The sequence below is a fragment of the Bactrocera tryoni genome, unplaced genomic scaffold (genome assembly GCF_016617805.1).
Source record: "Bactrocera tryoni isolate S06 unplaced genomic scaffold, CSIRO_BtryS06_freeze2 scaffold_11, whole genome shotgun sequence".
NCBI classification, from domain to species: domain Eukaryota; kingdom Metazoa; phylum Arthropoda; class Insecta; order Diptera; family Tephritidae; genus Bactrocera; species Bactrocera tryoni.
Window position 1 is genome coordinate 15,101,052 of NW_024395824.1, and position 26,694 is coordinate 15,127,745.

At 37.3% G+C, this 26,694-nt stretch overlaps 1 protein-coding gene and 1 long non-coding RNA gene across 2 annotated transcripts; one reads left to right on the top strand and one right to left on the bottom strand.

Moving 5' to 3' along the window:
- Positions 1-4,930: 4,930 nt before the first annotated feature.
- On the top strand, positions 4,931-5,679 carry LOC120779667. The gene is made up of 2 exons (XM_040112026.1): positions 4,931-5,088; positions 5,180-5,679. The coding sequence occupies exons 1-2, from the start codon at positions 4,933-4,935 to the stop codon at positions 5,519-5,521; spliced, it is 498 nt and encodes a 165-aa protein (XP_039967960.1). The 5' UTR covers positions 4,931-4,932; the 3' UTR covers positions 5,522-5,679.
- Positions 5,680-6,797: 1,118 nt separating this feature from the next.
- LOC120779456 lies at positions 6,798-7,118 on the bottom strand. The gene is made up of 3 exons (XR_005705661.1): positions 7,076-7,118; positions 6,882-6,985; positions 6,798-6,815 (listed from the first exon to the last, which is right to left on the bottom strand). It is a non-coding gene; the product is annotated as an uncharacterized LOC120779456 (long non-coding RNA).
- Between the last annotated feature and the right edge of the window lie 19,576 nt (positions 7,119-26,694).

Consider the following 26,694-nt stretch of genomic DNA (forward strand, 5'->3'; position numbering starts at 1 on the left):
ACAGGATCTCTTACTACGGATAATGGCTGACTTCAGGAGCTTTCTTTGGCATTTAAATGCTTCTCTGAGGCGGATTTCGTTTTCCCCTCCCTGGTTTCGTTGAGCGCGACGTCTAGCTGAGTGACAGAGCTTCCTCAGCTTGGCGATTTCGTCGCTCCACCAGTATACCGGCTTTCGATTGTTATTGTATCTCGTCCTGCGCATAGTTGCGTCGCATGCTGCAACTAGTTCCTTCTGCACAGCGGATACTAAGTGGGTGGCGTCTTCGCCTGGTGCCTTTGCCGCACTCCAGACGCTCTCAAAGACGTCGATATCAAATTCCTTTTCACGCCAACTACGTTTTCGAGAGGGATTTCTGCGAGACAGTTCCCTTTCTTGGGAAAACGAAACTTCAGCGATTATAGCCATATGGTCGCTATTTGTGTAAATATCTGATACCTTCCACTTAATATGTCTGCTAAGCGTGTCGTTAGCAAACATTAGGTCTATTATAGAACCTTTGTTACCCTTTTGAAACGTATTTTTGTGCCATTGTTTAGAATCGTGAGGTTTGTTTGACTCAAAAATTCTAGAATGAGGCGACCACGGTGATTTGTAATTCTGCTACCCCAAGCAGTAGACCATGCGTTGAAATCACCCGCTATTATTATTGGCGATTTGTTTCTGGTCTCTAGAGACAGCTCCAGGAGAAAATCTTCAAATTCTCTAATTGTTGCGCTAGGACGAGCATAGCAGCTTACAAAATATATACCTTGCATCTTCGCCCATGTAAAGCCGTTATGAACTTCTTTGGAGCGGGATGAGAAAGCTTGTCCTTTGCAGGCCCATATTGCTGCTTTGCCACTTCTATCTTTACACCAAGTGCTCTCCGAACGCAGTCTATATGGTTCGCTTAGTAAGGCGACATCTATATTCTCTTCTTGGACTGTTTGTTTTAGCAGATCTTGTGCTGCAGCGCAGTGATTAAGGTTTAGCTGTAACAACCTCATTTTTTCATTATTTTCATCATTTGTACGTACTTCGGACATGTCGTACTTAAGACGGAGAGCTCTCCCTTGCAAAGCATACAACTCGGGGCATTTTTGCATACTTTTGCTACGTGCCCTGCAGCTCCGCAGCGTGTGCAGAGGGCTGACCGATCAGTCTGACTGACACATTTGTGTGCTATATGACCCAGTTGGAAGCACCTAAAACATCGGGTAATAGATGAGTATTCTCTAAGACGACAGATGGACCACCCTATCTTCACTTTGCCCAATTTTAGTGCAACTTTAGCGTCTTGGGCGCGCAGACAAATAAGAGCTATTTGTGTGCCACTTCGGGTTTTTCTCATATTTTTGACGCTTGTTTTCTCCAGGTTTTGGAACCCACACTCTTTTTTTAGTGCCTCGCAGATTTCTTCTGGTGTTGTAATTTCGTCTAAGTCCTTACACACTATTGTAACGTTATGGGTTTTGGCTGTATCAGCGCCATTTCACCCACCGCTCCCTCTAAGACGGTTTGAAATGATTCGGCTCTCTTGTCTGCCTGATTTTCAACTCGATGAGTAGGTCTCCTTTCATCGTCTTCCGTATGTAGGTCACGTTTGATCCAAGCTCTTCAAGACCACTGTCGCTTTTTATCTTCCGGAGAATATCAGCATAAGACGCACCCTCCTTTTTGGTTATTATGATGGCGTCCGGTTTCGTTCTAATTTTCTTCTGAATTGGCTTCTTCTTTTTTCACAACATCCACCCATTTTTCACCTGCGGTATGTTGACCCGTGATATTTTCTTGAATTTTTTTCGTTGGCTCACTGTTTACTTGTTGCAACTTCTCAGTAGCTTTTTTCAGTTTTTTCGTGGGGGGTAGGTCACCCGATGCTTCACGCAGCCGCTTTGGGGTATTCATCTCTTTAAAAATATGAGATATCTGGGTTGCTTTCTCAACCATATTTTTTTTCTCCGGTTTCTCGGCTTTTTATATAGGCTCATTATGCTACTCAGTAAATCGCGCATAGCTTGATTTACGTGCCTTTGCCCATACCATCATATTTTCCAACTCTTTAATTTTACAACCCAGCTTGTTAAAATGGTCGGAAGTTTCATTATTTAGTGAATTCTCTTCACTTCTGCTTGCTCGGTCAGTTGTTTCATCGCTAATTGTTGATCCAGCAGCAGTGGATTCTCATTCCTGCCGTTGGAGGCGTTCTCAAAATTTTAGAATTCACTCCGGAAAGGATTCTCTGGGGTACGCCCCATACTACTCTCAGAGGCCATGCCTCAGTGAGAAAATAGTCTGGCTCCACCTGTCAATCAGTATGTTCAATCCCTACCGCTAAAACACTTACTTATATTTTTAATGGTTGGCAACGCCTAATTTAAAAGCAAAACGAAAAGGAGAAAGCGAAAACGGAGAACAGCTGATTAATCAAAACAAAACGGCATAGAAAAATATGTGCACGTTTTGCTGTGATTTGCTGTTAGTAGGGAAATGGAAAAAAAAACTTAAAACTAAAAAAATTTGCCACGAAAAAAGTACAGGTATGTACAAATGAATTTTTATTTAAAACAAATTGTACTTATCTATTTCTCAAGGCCTATTATCCACTTGAATCCTCCGGACTTCCGGTAAGTGCCAAGACAAAATCTATATGCCGTCTCAGTGAAAATTGGGATTAATCCAAGAAAATCAAAAGCGTAAAAAAAAACACTACCACTTCACTCGACTGCCGTCTATCAACCTCATCTCTTGCCATTCGGGGTGTGCATTTGATGATAGAATGGTATCGCTCGTAGTAATTTCCTACAAATACCTGCATTTATATCTCTGTTGAAAGATCAGGGTCCTCAATTCCTGTTAGTTTTTCCAACAGGGTTGAGTGTAATCTTTCAACGTACGCATTTTCCGTATGGCTAATTGGCTTCGTGAGATAAACCTGTATTCCTTCATCCGGAAGGTATGCCAATAGCTGTTCGGCTTTGAATTCATTATCCATAACGACCTTTTTAGGATTACCGAACTTTGAAAATTATTTCATCAAAATTGTTTTCTTTGCGGGCCAGTTTCTATCTGTTATTTTATAGACTGCCGCAAATTTTGTAAGTTTTTATAATGCTGTTACAAAGGATTGTTTTTTGAAATGAAGAATATCAATGCGCACTATTTCATTTTTATTTTTAGAGGTTTCTGTTAATTGAAATTTTGGTTTCATTGGATTTCTACCGGATTTGACTTGTTGGCATTTTTGGCAGTTGTTTATTAGTAGTTGAATATGTTCTTTACATATAATAATATACTTGTATATAATATATAATAATATAAAATATATTTTATCTTTTTGTGAATTATACGTTTCATTTCATTGCATACATTCTATTGAATGGTCAAGTGATATTTGCTTATGTTATTTCTCTTCTTCGTCTTTTTTGAGCCTCTTTTTGTGAATTTTACAAATTTTAAATTCATACCTTGAGAAAATATTTCAATTAGTAATTTCTGCAATTTATGGTAATCTCCTTCAGATACTTCGGAAAATATTCCCACCACTCCGTTTCCTTTTATATATATTTTTACTATTTTCTTGTTCTCTTCATCTTCTTCTATCGGGTTTATTTCAGTAATTCTTCTTCCATGGAGTCTTTGCATCTGAAATTGAGGGTTATATGTCAATATGATATGATTTTTGAATTTAATTACAACTTCTTCTTTTATTGGAAAATGCTCAAGCAGGGGTCGAATCGTTACATCCGTGCTCGGATCGGCAAACATACGAAAGAAAATTACGTGATACGTCAATCGTATGCGGCGATTGGCATTATGACATACCATAGCAAACGGATCGTAATGTATTTTCAATTCACAATAGTTTTTAAATTCCACATTGCTTTGGATCGTATTTTTAGGTGACAAAAGATGTGGAACTGTCAAAACTGTTACGAAATTTTCAATAAACTAACAAAAGCTAATTAAATATCAAAATGGATCCAACTTTGTTTTTTTTTATTTGAGCTCTAGTGAAAGTTGATGGGGATAAAAAAATAGTGCGGAAATAGCTAAGAGATTGTAGCAATAGCGTAGGTGTAAAAAAAACAAATTGTGAATCCTCTTTTACAAAATTTTCTTTGTAGATGTATCGTTGAACAAAGCAATAGAATCTTCAAAAGACGGGGGAGAATTTTAGGATACGGCAAGAGAGGAATGTATCACCCCGCAAAAGTGGAAGATTTGCTAACGTTTGGAGGTATTATATAACATCTGCATAAAATTTACATTAAGTTACGACCCTGAAAATTGCGATTCTTAATACACACAAGAAATGGACAATGGTTAAGAGATCAAATAAAGTATTCTTTAATAAATTTAATTCAAAAAAGTATATGTCCTTTACCTTGTATATAATTTTATTTTTAATGTCAACTAAAATACAAAAATTTTGTTCAGATAAATAATTTTTTTTTTAATTTTTAATGAGATATTCCATTCATTGGTTTCTTATTTATGTTCTTTATTACTAAAAATTATAAAAAACATAAAATTAAAAAAAAATGCTCACATTTCCATAAATTTGTCTATTACGGTTGGTAATAACGGATACGTTTATATACTCGTTCACGTATGTCATCATGCCAGGGCCCGAATCGCGGCATTCGTGAACGAGTAAAATTCTTCGAAATTTCCAGTTTTCGGATTGCGGCACTCGTTATCGAGTACACTTGTTCGAAATTTGACATTCCGTCATTCGATAACGAGTTGTAATTCAAACGAACCTAACGAAATGTCAATCGATTGATAATTTGAAATCGTTAATTCAAAAGTTTTCAAACGTCGTGAGTCTACTCAGACAAAAGCAAATAAAATGTAAGTTAACGTTTATGTTATTGACTATTTTATAAATAGAATCATTTTTTTAGGACAAATGTTAATAAACTCAACATGAGACAAAAAAATTTAATGGCCGAATACATGCTTCGGCATCAAGATTTGGCCAAAAATATGTTGCCGAATTGTGGTCGGGGCAAAGCTGCTGCCAATAAATTGTGGGACTCCTTGGCGGTCCTGCTTAATGCGGCCGGTCCACCAATGAAGGATGCTAAGTCTTGGCGGAAAGTACGTAGATCTCCATGCATTTCCTCTTTTGATAAGTGTCTTAGCAAATTTACTAACACAAATGTTATTTTCTATATACATGTACACTTAGGTATTTGCTGATCAAAAGAACAACATCAAAAAGAAGTTGCCTTTCAACAAATCGTTGAAGCAACGAACTGGTGGTGGTCCTTACGAAGAAAAGTACCTAACAACAGCAGAGGAGCAACTGCATCAGGCTACCGGCATGGACGTTGCGATAGAAGGCTTGGGAGAAGTAAGAACTTTTGACAACTCCACCCCTGAAAAAGAGCCCGTCGAAAAGCTTATGGCAGAGCTTTTATACAGTGACGAAGACAACGTTCCACCGAAACCCTCTACTAGTCGCAGCGCTACGAAGAGGAGCAAACAGGATGCTGCCGATAAAAAGCTTGCCCTCATTAACAAAACATGATCGCGTTTGAAAGCTACCAGCAGAGTATAGGCGCAAAACTAGACAAGCTTATAGCTTTGAAGGAGAGGTCGATGCAAATGAAAGAGGAAGCTCACAAAGCTTATATGGAAGTCAAAGCAATAGAGCTGCAAATTAACCGAATACAATTAGAAGCCTTAAATACAATACAATACAACATACAAATAATAATAAATATACATACACTTGTTTTATTCAAATTGTATTTTCTAGCGCCAACATTATATATGGTTTCGAATTTTGTGTCCAATTTTGGTTAAATGAGTTTCGTTTCCCATATCCACTTCTGTATTAATAGCTTCACTTGCATAATGTCTGCAATACGACGCATCTTTGAAATTTATGCAAATGTTATACAACGCTGCACATACATTCCCGTATTGTGCCATTTTTTCAGGTTGGTAACGGCTTCTCTTGTCATTGCTGAGAATTTTCCAACGGCCCTTTAGGATACCAATGGTTCTTTCAACCACACAGCGATCTTTAGAACAGAGCCGCTCAAAATAATGCGCAATTTATTTACCAACGCATACAATCACACATTTGATATCTGCTAGCGTATGATTGTGTGCGTGCGCTTGCTTAGTACACTGAGTGAAATCGTGCTATTTGTTTATTTTGTTATTAAATATTTAGAAAAAAATAAAAAAATAAAAAAATATGGTTTTTGATTAAAAAAGCAATTAAGAACAACAATAATAACAACAAAAACAGCAAATACGTTTGTTAATTTTTTTAAACTTTCCATGATTTTTTCCATATCGACTTCAAGATCGTTTGATTTTTTTTTTGTTTTGATTCTCATTAAGTCCTCTATATGCTTATTTGAAACTGAACTCCTGTATTTCGAGTGTATTTTTGACGCTGGCAGAATTAGCGTCATAGCGTACATGTTTCGACTGCATTTGCTTGCCTATACTCCGAGTATAGGCATGAATTATTTTGAGCGGCTCTGCTTTAGAATGAGCCTCATTGAACCGAGCTTGAGTAGACCCTTCTTCAGGGCTCCTGAATGATGTTAAACACCACGGCTCCAAGAGATAACCCGAATCTCCTATTGATTTACGAAAAATTTATTTTAAATTAAGGTACATATATGCATAACAGTACAATAAAAAGTTATATTACCTAAAAGCCAAACATTTTTGAAGTTATTTTGGTTAAATTGCTCCTCCAAAAACTTTCGTTGTACCGAATGCTTCCCCACAAAGGAATCGTGTGCGGCTCCACCACACTTTGAGTCAATGGCCAAAATGCAGTATTCATGGTCACATATCTGTAATTAAATTAAAGTTTATAAGTATACGTATGTGTATGTGTATATATTTTATATGCAACCTACTATCATTGAGTTGAGGCTATGGTATCCTTTCCTGTTGAAGAACATGTGCTCATTTACTGTTGGTTTTTGCAGCCCAAAGTGCGTGCCATCAATACATCCAATAACTGCATGCATAAACATATATTTAAATATGTTAAGTATGCTTCAGCTTTAAAAGCGCTACATTTTACTCAAAATAAAAGCGCTAATCTTACCTCCAGGAATTTTGTATTTTTCAACAAACGATTTCGTGCATTCCGAAAGAATGTCTGGCACGAATTTAATAAATTGGGGGCACAACTTTGTTTCCATTTCGCTGATTACATTTTTTATTATTTTGCAAATAGTGCTTTGACATATTCCTATCAAAAAGTCAGCCGAAAGGGACAAAGTCGCTCCCAGTTGAATCATTGGTGCTACTGCGGTTGACAAATGCCCTTCAAATTTGAGTTCAGCCAATACGTAGTTAAATGCACATTTAGAGAGTCTGAACCGTTTCCTGAAGCTGTAAATATAAACATGTAGGGAATTGAAATTAATTTAAACACAATTCTAATTCCTTACGCTGCCTCTGGCAATGCCAAGGGATTGCTTTTGTCTCGCATTTGGTTCCTTATGACTTGCTACACGTTTTCTTCCTCAGATTCCGAAGACGAATATAAAAAAATTATTGGATGCATCACTTTTGAGAAAAACAATAGTATTTGACCTTTATAAAAAAATATAGCACGGCTTCAACAACTTTCTTTGTTTTGATTTCTTTTGTTTTGATTTCACAATTTGACACTTCGTAAATGCCATTTATAGATAGGCCAGGGCTGTTACAGTGAGCTAATTTAGATTCGTTTCGTATCGAGTGCGGCGATCCGGCTACTCGAAACGTCACGAAATTTGTTTCGATACAATAGCTCGCTCGATCAAGTAGTAGACGCCCACGGTGGTTTGTGCGCCTACTACCACAAGCGGTCGACCACGCATTGAAGTCGACTGCGATTATAATTGGTGCTTTGCCTCTGGTTTCTAGAGCAAGTTCCAGGAGGAATTCTTCAAAATCTTTAATAGAGGCGCTGGGAGGAGCATAGCAGCTAACGAAGTATATGCCACGTATATTTTCCCATGTGAAAAGGTTATGATATCTGGAGCGAGATATAAATGGTTGTCCTTTGCATGACCGTATTGCAGCTATTCCGGCTTTGTCTGTGGTCCAAGTGCTTTCCGAACGCTGGGAGTATTGTTCGCTTAATAAAGCGACATCAATGTTTTCTTCAAATGCTGTCTGTTCAAGCAGATCTTGTGCTCCAGCACATTGATTTAGATTTAATTGCAAAATCTTCATTTCCCTAAAGATTTCGCCATCTCCAAGTACTTGGGGCAAGTAGTACTCAAGGCTGAGTGTGCTCCTTTACAAAGCATGCAGCTAGGATCGTTATTGCATTACTTCGCTACATGTCCACCGGCTCCACAACGTGTACACAGGGACGACCTGTCGTCAGGGTTGCAGCATTTGTGCGTCATGTGCCCCAGATGGAAACGCCTGAAGCAACGGGGAATAGGGGAATCGGTATGTGTGCGATTGCGGTTCATGCGTGTATGGGCTTGTGGGCATACCGATCCATGTTCGCGGAAATGTTTGATTTTTTACGATCGGTGTGCACACATGTGTGTCGTATATGGCGCTGTGTGCACACAAATTTCATTCCTCTTGTGTTGCCGAACGGTGAAGGTGAAGATCACATCGAACAATGGCAAGTGTTAAGGCCTGCTTTAGAGGTTTCAAAAAAAAAAACGATTTTTTTGAAGATTTTTTTGGGAGGGAAAAAAATAATTGATTCATGCAAAATGTCTAGGGTTTATAGCTATATATTTGAAAATCTTTCATAAATTTTTTGGATACGAAATCTTTGATATTCTGCCTTTGGGAAGCAATTGCCCGATGCATCTCACATGTGAATTTTTACGGAAGGCGGGCAGGATGCAGGTCGCAATTTCTATCAAAACAAAATATTCAAAGAGATTCATATTTTTTAATAATTTATCTTCTAGTTAAACTAAGAGGAATCCAAAAGAAGTGTAAAATTTTACAAATTTTTTAAAAATTGAAAAAAAGTGGTTTTGACCAAAAAATTTTATTTTATGTTGTTTAAAAATATGTTCAAACTTGACTTTTCTTAGTTTTTTTAGTTTAAACAGAAGATAATTTTTTGCCAAAGATACTAAACTTTGCCTCAATTCCATGCGACGTTTAGTTTTTCTCTATCCTGCCCGCCAATTAAAAATAATTGTAAAAATGGAAAACCGAGAAATCGCGCTTCAAAGTTTTCGCTTTTTGCCCAAGCGTTCATGTCGGACAAAACATATTGGACTCATACTTACGAATTTCATTATCGTTCCCTATTCTCGCAATTATCATTTTAAATATAAACAAATCACTCATATATGAAGGATAACTATTTATTTTATGAAAGCATACAAAACCAAAAAAATTTAACTCCATGCCATTTTATACGAAAAAAATTAAATATATTCAATATTCAGTGCGACAACACATATTGGAATAATTATTGTTATTTAATATTTTGTAGCATAACCATTATTTTTAATTACTTCTCTGCATCTATTTGGCATAGAAGCTATTAGATTGTTAATAACTTCTTGTGGAATGCTTAACCAGGCTTGTTTTGCAGCTTCGAACAATTTGTTTTTATTTCCTTTCACTCCTTCTCTGTCTATCCTTCTATTTATTATCTCCCAAAGATTCTCAATAGGATTGAGATCCGGCGATTGAGCTGTCCACTTTAGGACATTAATATTTTGAGCTACGGTCCAATTTCTCACTAGTTTCGACGTGTGCTTTGGGTCGTTGTGGTGTTGAAACGACCATGAAAGTGGCATATTCCACTCGGCATGGGGAAGCATCACGTTCTCAAGGATATCCTTGTACATGAATCGATCCATAATACCATTGATTCGATGAAGAGGTCCCTTACCAAACCCGGAAAAACATCCCCATACCATAATGCCACCTCCTCCATGCTTAACCGTGCCTTGACAGTATCGCGGATCCAACCTCTTATTTTTTGGTCGGCGAACTCTTCTCATTCCGTCTGAATATTTCATATTAAATTTTGATTCATCTGAGAAAAGTATTGTTTTCCATCGTTTCACTGACCAGTTTATGTATTCCCGAGCAAATTGTAATCGTTTTATTCGATTTTTTTTGATATAACAGGTTTTTTTAGCTGCCCTATAACTTGTCAGCCCACCTGCACACGCTCTTCTTTGTACTGTACGGCTGCTAACTTTCAAATTTAAGGCTTTAACGACACTCGCTGCCGACTTATCAGGAAACTTTTTTAGTTATCTAAGTATTCTAGAATCGTCATATCGTGTTGTAGCTTTGGGCCGTTATCCACGATGGGAAGTTTTCACAGATCCACTCTCCCTAAATTTCTTTTTAATAAAGCTCACTGTTGATTTATTCACATCAAATTTGTTACAAATGTTTTTTTGTGATAATCCATTCTTGTAGTCTTTAATAATTAATTGTTTTAATTGAATTGTATGTTTATTTATTTCTTTGAAGAAAGTAAAATTTTTATCGCGTCACAACCTTTTATGTGAAGATACTTGGTACAACTAAAATGATGTTGAATTTTTATGTCGTTGTTCAATTTGCGCAAAGAATGCAAAATCGTCAGAAAATAACGGGATTTTCGACAGTTATCACGAAAAACTGCGACTAGTCCAATATGTTTTGTCGCAGTGAATATTGGGTACTTGTAATTTTTTTCGTATAAAATGTAAAATATTAAAAAAATTTACAAGGCTTTTCATGGTTTCACTAAATAAACAATATCCCTTTATATTTAAGTACTTTTTTTATATCTAAAATTGTAATTTGAAGTATACGTCAAGTTTTAAGCAATAATAGCCATCAGTCCAATATGTTTTGTCCGACACTGTATATCTGCTAAACGCTCGGTCACTATTTCCCTTCTAGCTTCGATAATATTTCGAATTCCCATCTATAACTTTGGGGACATATTTTTAGATAATTTCTAAAGAGATTTAAGGTAGTAGTCTGGTAACTTGGGTTCAAAAAATCGAAAATTTGTTTTTGCTTAATTTGAAAGTACAATGTATGGTGAAAATTTCAGACAGGAATTCGAAATATTTCGGCAGTTATAACGAGTTTTCTAGAGCGCCTCGGAGTTGTTGAACTATAAACGCGTTTTTCTCAAAATAGTGTTTTTCTGATCGGCCCGAGGGGAAACGGTCAAAATTCTAAAATCAAAATTCTGAAGTCAAAATTCCGGAATCAACATTCTGGGTCGACAAAGTTCTGGAAATCGGAATTCCGCAATTCCTTTGCTTTTTTTGGCTGCACTTCAAAACTCTTCTCTTCTTCTTAATTGGCGTAGACACCGCTTACGCGATTATAGCCGAGTTAACAACAGCGCGCCAGTCGTTTCTCCTTTTCGCTACGTGGCGCCAATTGGATATTCCCAGCGTAGCCAGGTCCTTCTCCACTTGGTCCTTCCAACGGAGTGGAGGTCTTCCTCTTCCTCTGCTTCCCCCGGCGGGTACAGCGTCGAATACTTTCAGAGCTGGAGTGTTTTCGTCCATTCGGACAACATGACCTAGCCAGCGTAGCCGCTGTCTTTTAATTCGCTGAACTATGTCAATGTCATCGTTCCATCGAATGCGATATTCGCCGTGGCCAACGCGCAAAGGACCATAAATCTTTCGCAGAACTTTTCTCTCGAAAACTCGCAACGTCGACTCATCAGTTGTTGACAACATCCAAGCCTCTGCACCATATAGCAGGACGGGAATTATGAGCGACTTATAGAGTTTGGCTTTTGTTCGTCGAGAGAGGACTTTACTTTTCAATTGCCTACTCAGTCCAAGAAGTAGCACCTGTTGGCAAGAGTTATCCTGCGTTGGATTTCTAGGCTGACATTGTTGGTGGTGTTTACGCTGGTTCCAAGATAGACGAAATTATCTACGACTTCAAAGTTATGACTGTCAACAGTGACGTGAGAGCCAAGTCGCGAGTGCGACGACTGTTTGTTTGATGACAGGAGATATTTCGTCTTGCCCTCGTTCACTGCCAGACCCATTTTCTGTGCTTCCTTGTCCAGCCTGGAGAAAGCAGAACTAACGGCGCGGGTGTTGAGGCCGATGATATCAATATCGTCGGCATACGCCGACTGGTTTTTCATAATTCCGGAATTTACGTTTTCCAGAATTAATTCTGGAAATTTTTTCCCCAAAATTTGAGCCAAATCGTGTATCTTATATAAATTTGCTTATACATACATAATAATATAACATAAACAAAACATGACCTCCAAAATGATTCCAAAATTCAAACATGTTTATCAGAAAGACAAAAAACAACATTATTAACAAATAAAGACCAAATAGATTCATTTCTTTTTTTTCGTATAACATGTTCACAGCCATCGAATTGTGTGACAATACGCACGGTACATTTGTTTTTAATTCGTTCAGAACAAGTCCAGTTAAATGTTTTCTAATTTTTTCGTTCCAAATACATAGAAAAAGTAGCCGTCGACGTTTAACATGTCTTTTCCTTTATTAGACTTCACCACAGTTATATTTTCCATCATTTCACAAAAATATTTAGCACGTTTTTATTAATGAAATTGCAGTAACACATTGCTTAGTCGGTACATATATGTATGTATATGTAGGTACATACTAAACTAAATCATTATGGTAGTACAAAAAAGTAAATGAACAACAACAAACAAAGGAATAACAATAACAAATACAATCATGCAATTGTAAAAAACTACTTACTAGGCAATAAAACATATGATTACAGAATGGCAAAGTTCTGTAATTAATGATTAAAAATGCGTGTTGATAAAAAAAAAGTGCGCACTTTTTTGTTATCAACACGCATTTTTAATCACTAATTACAGAATTTTGTCATTCAGAATTTTGCAATTTAGAATTTCGTTATCCAGAATTTTGAATTCCAGAATATTGACTTCCATAACTTTGATTGCCGGTGTTCCGACTTCCGGAATTATGAATGCAGAATTTCCAAAAAAGCAGAATTTTGACCCCAACCCCGGCCCGAGTACTAACTTTTTTTCTAAATTTTAACAGGCTATTCTACACACTTATAGTTCTCGTCGGTACTAACGATTTTTTTCACCCCTAACTTTTTATTTTAATACTCTTTCTTTGCTAAAATAAAAATAATTTTTTTTTCAAAGCCCGCCATTTTGTTATTTACTCTTGAAATTTAACTTCAGTAGTTCTGACCAGAATGACATGTGTATAGATGAACCGTGCGATTCTGTACGGTGACACAGTCTCAAGTCTCTAAATTTGAGATTTTAAGTTAGAGACAATTTTTGAGACTTGAGACGATTTTGCTGTTCTGTAAGTGACAGTCACAGAATCTATTACATTTCATTATTCAGAGATGTTTTTACCCTTGAATGAAAATAAATATGTCGATAACAAATATTAAATTGTCTATAACAAAAAAAACATAATAACCAATAAAAGTAAAAATATATGTTGACTTTGTTTCATAATATTTTCGAAATTTATGTAAAATTGATTTATTTTTAACTTTTTCGTGTTTGAGTTGCTTACAAAATATAAAAAAACGACAATCGATTAATATCTATGATGAACTCTATTCAGTATATTCAAAATGGCAGATAAGAGTTCTTTTTGGTTTTGTGACCTGTTAACTACCAGGTCTCAAATTTGAGGCAATATTTTGAGACTAACGGGAGAGACTGTTTAGTGAATAGTAACTAGTCACAAATTGAGATTTTACCTCAAAACGCCTCAAATAGAGACTAGAGACTAGTTACAGAATCCCGCGATAAGAATAATCAAGAATATTTGATTTCAGATAACATCAAGGGCCAAAATCACCCGGGTCACCCACGTGCATTTTTTTGAGGTTCCAACTTCGAGTGACAATAATAATATTAATAAAGTATTAAATTTTTTAAAATAAATTTTTTCTTATGTTTTCAATATGATACTAAAAGCACACTAAATATTCAAGATAATTCATTTTTATTTTACTATAAATATAATTTACATTACTCATCACCCAATAATGAATTTAGTTATGACGTCATAATCTTTCTTTTTTCTTATTTTTATTCCATTACAACATATGGTAACACTAATTTTTTGCTTGTTAACAACCATTTTCTTATTTTATGAATAAATGGATTTTAACTAAAGTTTGATATGGAATTAAAGTTATTTTTGCACTATTTATTATAAAATGATTAGAAACGAATTAGTGAAGTGTTAGTGGATATAAAAGTTAAAAATATAAGTGTAAAATGCATTATAAATCGGAGAAACACGCATTTTAAATTGTTGATTTTTTGAACTTTAAATGCAAATATCACATAAACCATAAGTTTCTAATATTGGTGTTTTTTCCCATGTGAGTTCACGATAAGAAATAGACAAATTTCTGAATTTTTCAATAAGGAATGACATTTACGCAAAGTTTACTATAAAACTGATTATTAGTCTTTCGCGTCGAACTCATTTATGCATTACGCTTAAAAAAATAGCCATTTGACAACACCAGAGTTGTCTGCTTTTTTTCGTAGAACTCCGGTTTGTGTTGGCGACCTCCGGCCGCACTTAAAAAAAAACCTGGTCGGATCAACACCGGAGTTCTCAGTTTTTTTCGCGTAGAATTATTTTTGATTTGGTGACCTTCGGTCGGGAAATCCTGAAAGATTTTTCACTGTCCATCATTTATTATGATTTCTGTTTTGGTTCGTTTGAAAAATGAAGATGGTAACACTGGTCATGTTGGTCACTTTGCATCCGTTTTGTTATTGTGTGAATAAATATATTTAAACAATGAGTTATTTATTGAATTAAACTATTTTTGCACTACATTATGTGCTTTAGTTGTATGCATTGTATTAATCAAGGTGAACAATATAAATATAAAATAGATTTTAAATTGAAAAATACGTACTTTAAATAGTTGAAATTTTAAACATTAAACGCAACTATCTCGAAAACTATAATTTTCCTATGATTATATAGGCTAGAACTTAGAATAGCATCCCCCGATTTCGGGGTTAAAATGGGTATGTACGGAGAGAAGAGGTGCTCCAGATCAAGAAAATATATACATATATGTGACCTGGTCTACGAAAAGGGGTGTCAAAAAAAAGGAGAACAATTAATGAGATAACGAGAAACTGACGATTATTTTTAACAGCTTTTCCCAGAAAACTAGTTTTCGCACGTTAGCCCCCTTTTCGTAGTCCAGGTCACATATATGTATATATAGTTGCCGCTGACTTATGGTTTTTGAGATATCTGCATTTAAAGTTTAAAAATTCAACTGTTTAAAACGCGTATTTCTCCGATTTATAATAAATCTTACACTTATATTTTTAACTTTTATATCCACTAAATTTTACCCATTTTATATACTTATTCTTTAACTGGAGAACCATACTTATTTTAATTCGAGAGATGCTATTCTAAATCGCAGCCAGTTAGTTTCTTCCAGTATAGTTTAAAATAAGCAAGGGTTTCTATATACTTGACTTCTAATTGAAAATGTCAAAAATCAACTCTTCCTAATTGCAGAAAAAATAGTGAATACAGTACTCTAACAGAGAGGTTACTCTGTAAGGCATTGCGAAAGTGAAAAGGCTTGCTCTACGAGAATTAAAATGACTTCATTATTATAGACGTATTGCCTGGAGAAAAGGGATTTCAGGCACCGTGTATCCTGGTCTTTGGTATGACTCAACCATTTTTTTGAGCTTATAAAGTGACTCTGAATTCATAGGTGGAAACTTCTAAATTTCGGGAAAATGAGGTTGAGTGTTTTACGGATGAAAAGTTTAAAAATACTTTTCATGTGAGCCGGGAGAGATGTTTTCCTATCTAGTGGATCGGCTGAAAAATCTGCAGAGAAAATACCTACTGGCGAAAAGCCATATCTGTTGCTAGGCATACAATAATAGCATATATGATATGGCAAGAGAGAAAGGTATCACCCCACAAAAGTGGAAGATTTACTAACGTTTGTGAGGCATTACATAAAATCTGCATAAAATTTACAATAAGTTACGACCCGATCAAAATTGCGATTCTTATCACACACAAGAAATGGGCACGGGGTAGCGAACCGCCTCACCGCAATCGACCAAACGATAGGAGACCAAATAATGTATACTTTAATAAATTTAATTCAAATATGTATATGTCCTTTACCTTCTAAATAATTTTATTTTTAATGTCAACTAAAATACAAAAAATTTGTTCATATAAATATTTTTTTTTTTGTAATTTTAAATGAGATATTCCATTCATTGGTTTCTTATTTGTGTTCTTTATTACTAAAAATTATAAAAAACATAAAATTTAAAAAAATTTGCTCACATTTCTAAAAATTTGTCTATTACGATTTGCATTCGAATGACGATTCGAATGAACGGATACGGACTCGTTCACGTATGTCATCATGCTAGATTACGATAGAAGCGTTAAGATCACGTATGTCATAATACGAAATACAGGCTTTTACGTGACGAGTGATACGTTCACGGATGTAACGATTCGACCCCAGTTCTTCATCTGCTGAATGAATTGTGTCTGACAATTCCAGGTTGGATTCATTGTCGTTACCTCCTTTTATTTTTGGTGAGTTCTCAATTCGACTCAAGAAATCAGCTACGACATTATTTTTTCCATTTAAGTATTCTATTTCAAAATTGTATTCCTGGAGTTTCAATAACCGTCTCTGGTGGGGTTGAGAAAAATCCTTTTCTTTATATTTATTAACTAGATATTTTATCGGACAATGATCAGTAATAATTTTAAATTTTGCGCCATGTATGTACGGCCTGAAATAGCTTATTGAATATATAATGGCTAGAAATTCTTTATCTGTTGTAGCATATTTCTGCTCATGGTCATTTAATGTTCTGGAAATGTGGCACACTGTCTGAACTTGTTGAGAAAGCATTGCGCCTATTGCGTAATCACTTGCATCTGTTGTAATAGGAAACGCTTTATCATATTCAGGGAATTTTAAAATAGGATTTCAAATTTTCAAAACTACTTTTTTAAGTACTTTATCATGGGATATGCTACTTTCGAATAGTATTTAATAAATTTCCTATAATACCTTGTAGCGCCCAAAAAACTTTTAAGCTCTCTCTGTTTTCAGAAGTTCTAATTATTTTATTGCCAAATTTTTTCTATATTAGGTTCAATTCCATCTTGTGTTAATGTTTACCCTAAAAATTTCGTTTCTTTCTTTAGAAAGCTACATTTGCTTGCTTGAATTTTTAAATTGGCTGAATCAATGCTGCTAAAGTACTGCGATTTGTCCAATTTATCCAAAATTCCATCAATATTTGGCAGAGGGCAGTCAGTTGGTTAAGTCTCTTATAGTCAACAACTAATCTATATTTTAGAATATTTGAATCCTCGGTTTTCTTTGGTACAATTAAAATAGGTGAGCTATACCTGCTCCTAATTTTTCGGATTATTCCATAACTTTCTAACTCATACATTTGCTTTCTTACCTCTTCTTCGTGTTTTGGAGGTAGTCTCTAGATTCTTGAATTTATTTGCTGGCTGGTTTCGGTCTTAATCTCATGTACCACACAGATTAATAGAATTTCAATCTTGCTTTTTTCATCTGATTTTAGATGATCAAGTGCAATATTTTTTTTTCACTCACTTCCAATGGATAAACCTGTTCCTGAACAGTTTTCATAAGGAAGGGAATCATTGTTCCGGTTTTCAAAGTTATATTCATTTTCTCCATATCAATAATTTAAAAAATGTTGAAAATAAAATCCTAATAATAAATACCTAATAACAATTTATATGGCTTGTCGAAATCTAACCATAGCATTTTTTTCTTAATTAAATTCCTCAGGGCATGAACTTTTTACTTTAATATTTGGTTTCTCAATATTGCCATTTAATGTACTTATAACCGTACTCTCTCGCTCTACAATGGGTAAATTGAAATTTTCAAAGCTCTTTTTTTCATTATACTAATAGTGGAACCTGGATCTACTAAAGTGCACCACTATTTCCCAAACAGTGTTAGCATTATATCTTTTTTTTTATCATAATATCCCGAGGCTAATTGAAAAAAAAACCAGTCATTAAGGTTTGTTTTTACCGGTTCCTCAACCCGACTCATAGTATCTACTTCCATTGGAGTAGGCCTATTGTGTCCACTGTTATTGTTAGTCAAGGTATTCCCAGAGTACTGTCTAGAAAGATTATTTATACTTTATAGTCTGCTATTATGATGACCTGATCCATTTGTTTGACCTCGAAAAGTTTATGTTTTATTAGTTCTATTATTTTGTTGCTGGCTTGCAGAATTATTTGTATACTAGCTGACCCGGCGAACTTTGTACCGCCTAACAGTCAATGAATGTGATGTTACAGATAAGCAGAACTTTATGATTTTTTGAAAGCAATACAATGAATACATATAATGTTTATAGCGGCTCGGTACGTGTTTCGCTACGTATGAAGTGAAATATTAAATCAAACTCATTTATAAAAAAAATATATATATATTTAATTATTTGCTAGCTATTCTTGAGTTATAAAGTCACAACGAAAATGGCATTCATTTTTATATATATAGATGCACTGCCGTTATGGCTTTATGTCAACTTCAATAAGATTAATCCAAAACATTTGGATAAACAATAATTTTTCTTTTTCCATTTTGAGCATGAATAAACAAACGGCTGGGGGTACCGACTCTGGAACAGACAACATAAAGTTGGCCATAATTCCTCCAAATTCACGCCACAAACGTTAAGTGTTTGCCCTTGAGCTTTGTTGATGGACATCGCAAATGATAAACGCACAGGATATTGTAATCGTTTTAATTCAAATGGCATATCAGTTGGAATCATAGGGATACGCGGTATTAAACGAACTTCTCCGTTTGATTTACCAGTTAAGATCGTAGCTTCAAATTTGACAATAAATTTTTCACTGCCAATCTGGTGCCATTACACAGTTTTGGTGGATTAATATTTCGCAATAATATAATCAAAGAACCCACTTTCAGATTCAAGCAATGCGATGGCATACCAGCCGGTTCTAATGAATTCAAAAATTCAGTTGGATAATTCATTGCCTCATCTTGATTCATAGCACCGTCAATTGATTTATATGTCGTGACTACGCCTGAGAGTTTTGCTTGAATTTGAAAATTAATGCATTGATATGAATGTTCTTCGGTGCTAAAATGGCGCGTTCTGTCAACCAATCATGGTTTCTGTAATTCTGAAGAATATTTGGAAAAACACATTCAATCAATTCATCTATCGATTTCGTAATTGTACAAAAATTGTTCGGTACAGTGATCAATCCGTTGGTTCTGTCGATTTGTATTTTGCCATCACCAATTTGTAACAATTGTTTGAAAACTCATGGGCAGCTGGATCATTTTGTAGGTGAATACGCATATTAATGTTCAGTGTCAATTTTTGTACATATCTCCAAAGAACTGATGACTTCAAACAGGCATTTATTCCATCAGCAGGAGTTGACCGAGGAATGACAGGCAATGTTTGTCGAAAATCCCCTGTCAGTAATATCAAAGCACTACCAAAAAGCTGTTGGTTACCACGTAAATCTTGCATTGTTCGATTAAATGCTTCTAGTAATTTTTTATTCGTCATTGTACACTCATCCCATAAAATAATTGACGTTAATCGCAGAACTTTTGCCATAGCAGAATTCCTTGAAATATTGCAAGTTGGAGTTTCAATCACCTGTACATTCAATGGCAATTTTAATGCAGAGTGTGCTGTCCGACCACCTTCTAATAATGTAGCAGCAATTCCCGAAGATGCAAGTGCCAATGCAATTTTCTGTTCCGATCGAATAGTGGCTAAAATCAGTGATATAACGAACGTTTTGCCTGTACCACCAGGTGCATCCAAGAAATATAACCCACCTGCATTATTGGAAATGGCTTGCATGATTGTGTCATAAACATGTTTTTGCTGAATATTCATTTTGGTTATATTCGATTGTACAAATAAACGCAAATCATTAGAATTGAATTCCTGCTCACGTTGCAATTCACGATCAAACAGATCATGCATGTCACGATTTGGTGCGGTCATACCCAATTGTACTAATGTTTTATTTGCAATCCGTAGACACATATCTTCAATTATTATCAAAGCTTCGTTGTACATTTCCGAAGTTATCAACAGATCAGAATTTCTTGATTGATGACGCATACGCATTAAAATATCTTCTGCAATATTATGTTTATATCTGTTCCATAATTCAAGTGGATTTGATGGCATACATGTTGATAATATAACGGCAAACAGCATTCGTATTTGTTGAGGATGAGCCGAAATAGATGCATCATGAAGTGTTGAATCCCAATGAGCATCATCCTCCAACAAATGCAAAAGTTGGCATGCTTCACGGTATGTTTCACACAAATGACCGTTGACTGTTCTCAATTCTTGAAATGATTTTGGGCCATTCACGTTAACTAATAACAATCTCAAATAAAAACACTCAACATTGTTTGGATGTACTGTATATATTCTGCCAATTGCATCTGTTTCGAAAATGCCAGGATGCCCATGAACAGCTGTTCCTTGTTTACGTCTTTGAAGTTTTTTCGAAGACACATTCCATGTGTAATACTGAGGCACTTCAGAATATAACAAAGTTATCGCAAATGTATCAGTTTCGCATAATTTGAAAAAAGCTGTTAACGTAGTTGCTGGTGGTTGCGCTGCTCTTTCCAATAAATTTGCTACATTAAAATAAACACGTTGGCCATTCTCAAGATGTACAGCCAAGTGAACAACCGCAGGATGTCTTTCGTGCATTGGAAACGACATAATCCTCCAGACAGCTTCATTGCTACTAATATAGCGACCCATTTGATACTGAGCAATTTCATCATTTCTATTCTCACCAGCAACACCGAAAATAGCCATATCGCTCCCTTTACTTACATACTTGCAAATATATTTAATGGATTTGACAGAATTGCAATATTCCACATTTATATGAGCGTTGAATATTTTCGATAATAATGGGCAATACGGAACCACCCAACGATTATCAACTTCAACTTCCTGGTTATGCATTCTAATGGTTGCCGTTTTGCCATTATCATTAGGTGATCTACGTCGATACAACGGATATCCGTCATTGCCCGTTATTGTGTCTGAAGTAAATTGCCTTGGGTATCGTTTCGAACAATTTTCATCAATCATACATGGTGAATTCATATTTAGTTCACCGCACGGTCCATGTATCATGTTTTTAACGACAACTTGAAATAACTCAGGATCAGCAGTGTAATTAGGAATTTCAGCGGATATAAGGTTATCGATTTGATCCGGAGTTACTTTATGTACCAGCCAAATTAGTATATGTGCGTGCGGCAATCCCCTTTTCTGCCATTCAATGGAGTACATATGGCAACGCCATAATTGTTTGGTTAGGTGCCCGCCTCACTTCACTCGTAAGACACTTACCACTTTATTTTACCTTTTTATTTTTTAAATAAAACACCCGGATTCGGTTCTATTCGATTGAAGTGGTTGTATTTCAGATGCTTGTCTTATTTGTATAGTATATGTATATGATTATGTCTTATTTGTATAGTATGTATATTATTCGCAAGAAAATCCACACTATCCGTTTTTGATGACGATAAACTAGTGCAGGCGACGATCGAGAAAGCGCGAGGATCAAAAGGCAATGCGTATCGAATGCAGGTCAAAACGAGACTGGTGAAAACTTTTAAGTTGACCCTTTTGACCGTGTGATATGTGTTTGCCTGTGTGGATGTCCTCTCGCGTGTGGGTGGTGTTGATGTGTGGGTTCTGTGGAATGTGGATTCTGTGTGTGTGGTGTCTTGGTGTAGTGGCATTAGGGGGGGCGGCTTATCTCATTTAGCCATCCCGGCCCCCCTAGGCGTATATTCAGCCTAGCAATCTCTGCAATTGCTGGAGTGTTGCCACTACGTTGCTGAGTCCAGAAGCGGGGCGATGCTGTGGTGCTTTTGGGCGACGCCTGGTTGGTGCAACGTGGTGCGAACGCCATTGGTGGGGCGCAGGCCGGGCTGCAGTAGCTCGGCGTCGTACCGTCCGGTCTCCTCGCGTTGATCTACCCGTGCTTGGGGCAGCTGGCCGACCTGCATCGCGTCGTGGGGTCCTGTGCAGCAGCGTATGATGTGGTCTGCCACACGTGTGGCATAGATCGGAGAAGCACACTCCTGCGTCCCATGCGTGTGCGACAGGCAGTTGAGGCAGTGCTCATGTGCCTGTGCACACGCTGTCGTTGTGTCGGCGTTAGCTCCTTAAAGAGCCCACAATGTTGTAGTCGATGTTTCCGGCGACATAGCGGGCATCGGATGCGACGCGGCTCGACTTGAGCGGATGGCGTTGATGGGGCTGCTCGTGAGCCACTACCAGAAGCGGCAGGCGATACAGTCGCATTGGTTGGGCGAAGTGGAGGAGTAGGTCCAGTACGTGCCCCGTTGGTTGCCGACCGAACAGCTGGTGTTGGGATTGTAGGCATGTCCACGTCCATCCTGATCTCTGTAAGAAACTGTATTTGAATATACATGGTAGTATATAAATAGAATGTGTGATTGTGCCACGTTATGTGGCATGCATGGGTCGTCATATTGACAGACCATTTTTTTTTGTAATTTTTATTGTTATTGTTAACGGTTGGTTGCGAGTTGCGATTTTATTGATTTATTTTCATTTGTGTTACAGCATTATGTTCGGATTGTTTAGTATCGGATTTTCGTTATTATCCGCGGTTGGTAGAAAGCATAATTTAACCAGCGGTCTGGTGAGTATTCCGTTTTGAGTACGGAGATCAACGACCCGGATGTGGCCGTCTGAGCCATAATGGAGCTTTTCTATACGGCCAAGTCGCCACTCGGTAGGTGGGAGACAATCGTCGTTAATAAGTACACAATCTCCAAGCTTTGGCGCATTTTCTGATGTTTTCCATCGATACCTCTTGTGGAGGTCCTTAAAATAGTCTTCTTTCCATCTGCGACTGAAATTATGATGGAGAATTTTAATTCTTTCCCATCGATTTAATAAGGATAGCGACTCCACGCCTGCCTCAGGTGTGGCCAGAATGGGTGCTCCTTTGAGAAAGTGCCCTGGTGTTAGGGCTGTGAGATCTGAGGGATCTTGCGAGAGTGTTGTTAGTGGCCGTGAATTGAGAACGGCTTCAATGCGGATTAATAGTGTTGTAAATTCTTCGTTATTAAATTTGTAGTTTCCAGCTACCTTTTTTAAGTGGGATTTGAAGCTTTTTACAGCTGATTCCCATAAACCACCCATATGAGGAGCTCTTGGGGGGATGAATTGCCAATTAATGCCTTGGGGGGCGTACTTTTGCACAATCTCAGGGGAGACTTGTTTAATAAAGTCCACAAACTGTTTTTCTGTGGCTCTTTGAGCTCCGATAAAGGTTTTTCCATTGTCGCTCATAAGTTTGGACGGAAAACCGCGTCGTCCGACGAAGCGAGCAAATGCCGCGAGAAAAGCCTCTTTTGTCAAATTAGTACATAGCTCGAGGTGCACTTCTTTTGTCGTAAAACAGACAAAGACAGCCACGTAGCCTTTCATTAGGGTAGGAGATCTTAGCATGGACGCCTTTATCTGAAAAGGCCCAGCAAAATCAACACCTGTGATAGTGAAAGGCAGAGCGAAGTTGCAGCGTTCCGGTGGAAGTGCTGCCATAATCTGCGTCCTCATCTTCTGTTTATGCATAGTACAGATCTTGCACATGAAAATGCACTTTTTTATTTGAGGCTTAAGTCGTGGAATATAGAACTCTTGGCGGATTATATATTGCATTTGGCGATGTTCCGCGTGCAACATTAGTATGTGTACATACTTGAGTAGCAATGTTGCAAGTCGAGACTTCTCTGGTATTATTAGAGGATGGCGTTCGTTATATGTCAGGCTTGAGTTAGCAAGCCGACCATTAGCACGAAGCAGACCTTTCGTATCCAGAAATGGATTTAGTACTAAGAGTGAGCTCTTTTTGTCAATCGGCTTCGATTCTCTTAATAGTGACATCTCGCAGCTGAAGTGGCGCGACTGAGTATAAGTGATAAGAGCAACCTTTGCATTTTCTAGGTCTAGGTGCATCAATGTATCGCCTTGGGGATATACTGTGCGTATTCCCTTAATTCTAAGTTTGAGACGCTCTATGAAGTTATGCATGTAAGCGATTACCCTGAGGATGTCAGTGTCATCCGATATCGTGTGAAAAGAGTCGATTTTTCGACTTTCGGGGGCAATTATATTGCGCATGGGCGATTTTGGCCAAGAATCGGAAGATTCTGTTAGCCATCGGGGGCCATTCCACCAAAGGGTGGTGGTGGCAAGGTGCAGCGGCTTGCACCCTCTTGTACCTAGATCGGCAGGATTATCAGCACTGGCTACGTGTCGCCAAGTGGCTGACCCCACTAGGTCAAGTATTTGTGACGTACGATTAGAAATGTACGTTTTCCATGCGTGTGGTGGTTTTTCCAACCAGGCTAGAACGATTTCAGAATCGGACCAGAGATGCAATCTGTATTTCTTCATGTTTAAGTGGGTCTGCACCATGGAAACCAATTTTGCGAGTAGTAGGGAGCCACAGAGCTCAAGTCGAGGTAGACTTAGCGTTTTTAGAGGAGCCACCTTAGCTTTAGCTACTAATAAGTGGCTTGTGGTCGCGTTATCGCTTTGTGTGCGCACATATAAAGTGGCACAGTAAGCCTTCTCAGAGGCGTCACAGAAGCCGTGTAATTCGACTTTGTGTTCGGGGGAGTAGTTTACCCACCGTGGGATTTGTATCTGTGAGATATCATTCAGATTACCCGCGAACTGGGACCACTTTTCTAATCGAAGTGGTTTCACTTGTTCATCCCAGTCAGTTCCGTCTAGCCACAATTCTTGTATTAGAATTTTTGCTTGTATCATTATTGGCGAAAGCCATCCTGCGGGGTCGAAAAGTTTGGCCACCGAGGATAAAATTTGCCTCTTAGTTATAGCTGATAGTGCGGATATTGACTCATTAGTGTATGAAAACTGGTCAGATATCGCATTCCATTGTATCCCCAAAGTTTTCGTTGTGCTTTCCTTTTCGAATTTAAGGAAATTAGTGTCTAATAGATTTTCTTTAGGTATGTCCTTTAAAATATTTGGGTGGTTCGCCGTTATCTTTTTCAACGGAAACCCGGCTGTATTGAGCGCTTGTGTCACTTGTGCTAGTGACTCGTATGCCTGTGGAAGATTGTGGCTTCCAGACAGAATGTCGTCTACATACGTTTGTGTTTTCAACACTTGTGTTGCCAGAGGAAATTCTGACTTTGTGTCTTCTGCCAGTTCGTGGAGTGTACGAATGGCGAGGTATGGGGCACAGTTTACGCCAAAGGTAACTGTTTTTAATTTAAAGTCGCGCAGTGGACTATTGGGAGATTTTCGGAAAATAATTCGCTGAAAATCTTGATCATCATCATGTACGACTATTTGTCGATACATTTTCTCAACATCCCCATTGAAAACGTATTTGTATATACGCCAATTTAGTATGAGGAGCATTAAATCTGGCTGAAGCGTGGGTCCCGTAAATAAAATGTCATTTAGGGAATTCCCCGAACTTGATGATTTTGATGCATTAAAGACAACTCTTACCTTTGTGGTTTTTTTGTCTGGCTTTATTACTGCATGATGTGGCAGTTAAAAAGTATTGTATTTACTTTTTATAATTTTTTCGCCAGGGCTGACTTCCTCCATGTAGTTTAAATGGAGGTATTCTTCTAAAACCCTATCGTATTCTGGTTTTAGCTCGCCTTTTTTAAGTAGGTTTTTTTCCATACTTAAAAACTGTTGGATAGCAGAGGTACGAGAATGACCTAAGGCGAGTGTGTGGGGAAATTCTGGCTTTAGTGGTAGTCGTACGACGTACCGGCCATTATCTAATCGAGTAGTTGTGGATTTGTAAAAATCCTCACAATATCGATCTTCTGGGGTTGTGATTGATATGGGGGGGGAGTTCTTCTAACTCCCAAAACTTCCTGAGGTATTCGTTTGAGATTTCCTCAACTTGAGTTGTCATTTTTGTGACTGGTTCCGCAACTAGTCCGCTTAGGACCCATCCGAAAATGGTACTTTGCGCCAAAAGTGTTTTGGTAATTTTCTCAACACCTTCGAGAATAATTTGAGGTATGAGATCGCTGCCTAATAGAATATCTATTTGAGCGGGAGTGTTGCAGTTGGGGTCTGCTAACTTAAGGTGTGAAACCTTTTGCCAATGCTTGCTATTTATATGATAGCTTGGAAGCATGTTTCTTAGTTGCGGTAAGACAATAGCTTCTGCTTGAATGCGCTTATCCGCTTGGGGGGAAATAAGGGTAATGGGGCAGATTTTGTTTGAGTTTTGTACTACTCTTCCGCCCATTCCCGTAATTTCAAAATTAGCTAGTTTTGTTGGCAGTTGTAGCCTACTTTGTGCCCTTGACGCTATAAAAGATCGTTGAGATCCTTGATCTATTAGGGCTCTAAGTTTAAAACGTTCTCCTCGGTGCTCGATGGAGACCACTGCTGTGGGTAATAATACACTGCTTTGGTTTTCGCTGTGTAGCGTCTGAGTTTTTAAAGCCTTTGAGCAGCATGGTGCTTCTTGGCAATTTTCTGAAGTTTGTAAGTCGGGATTTGCTGTTGCAACCAAGCCCGCAGCTCTTTTAACATTAGCGTTATTTTGAGCG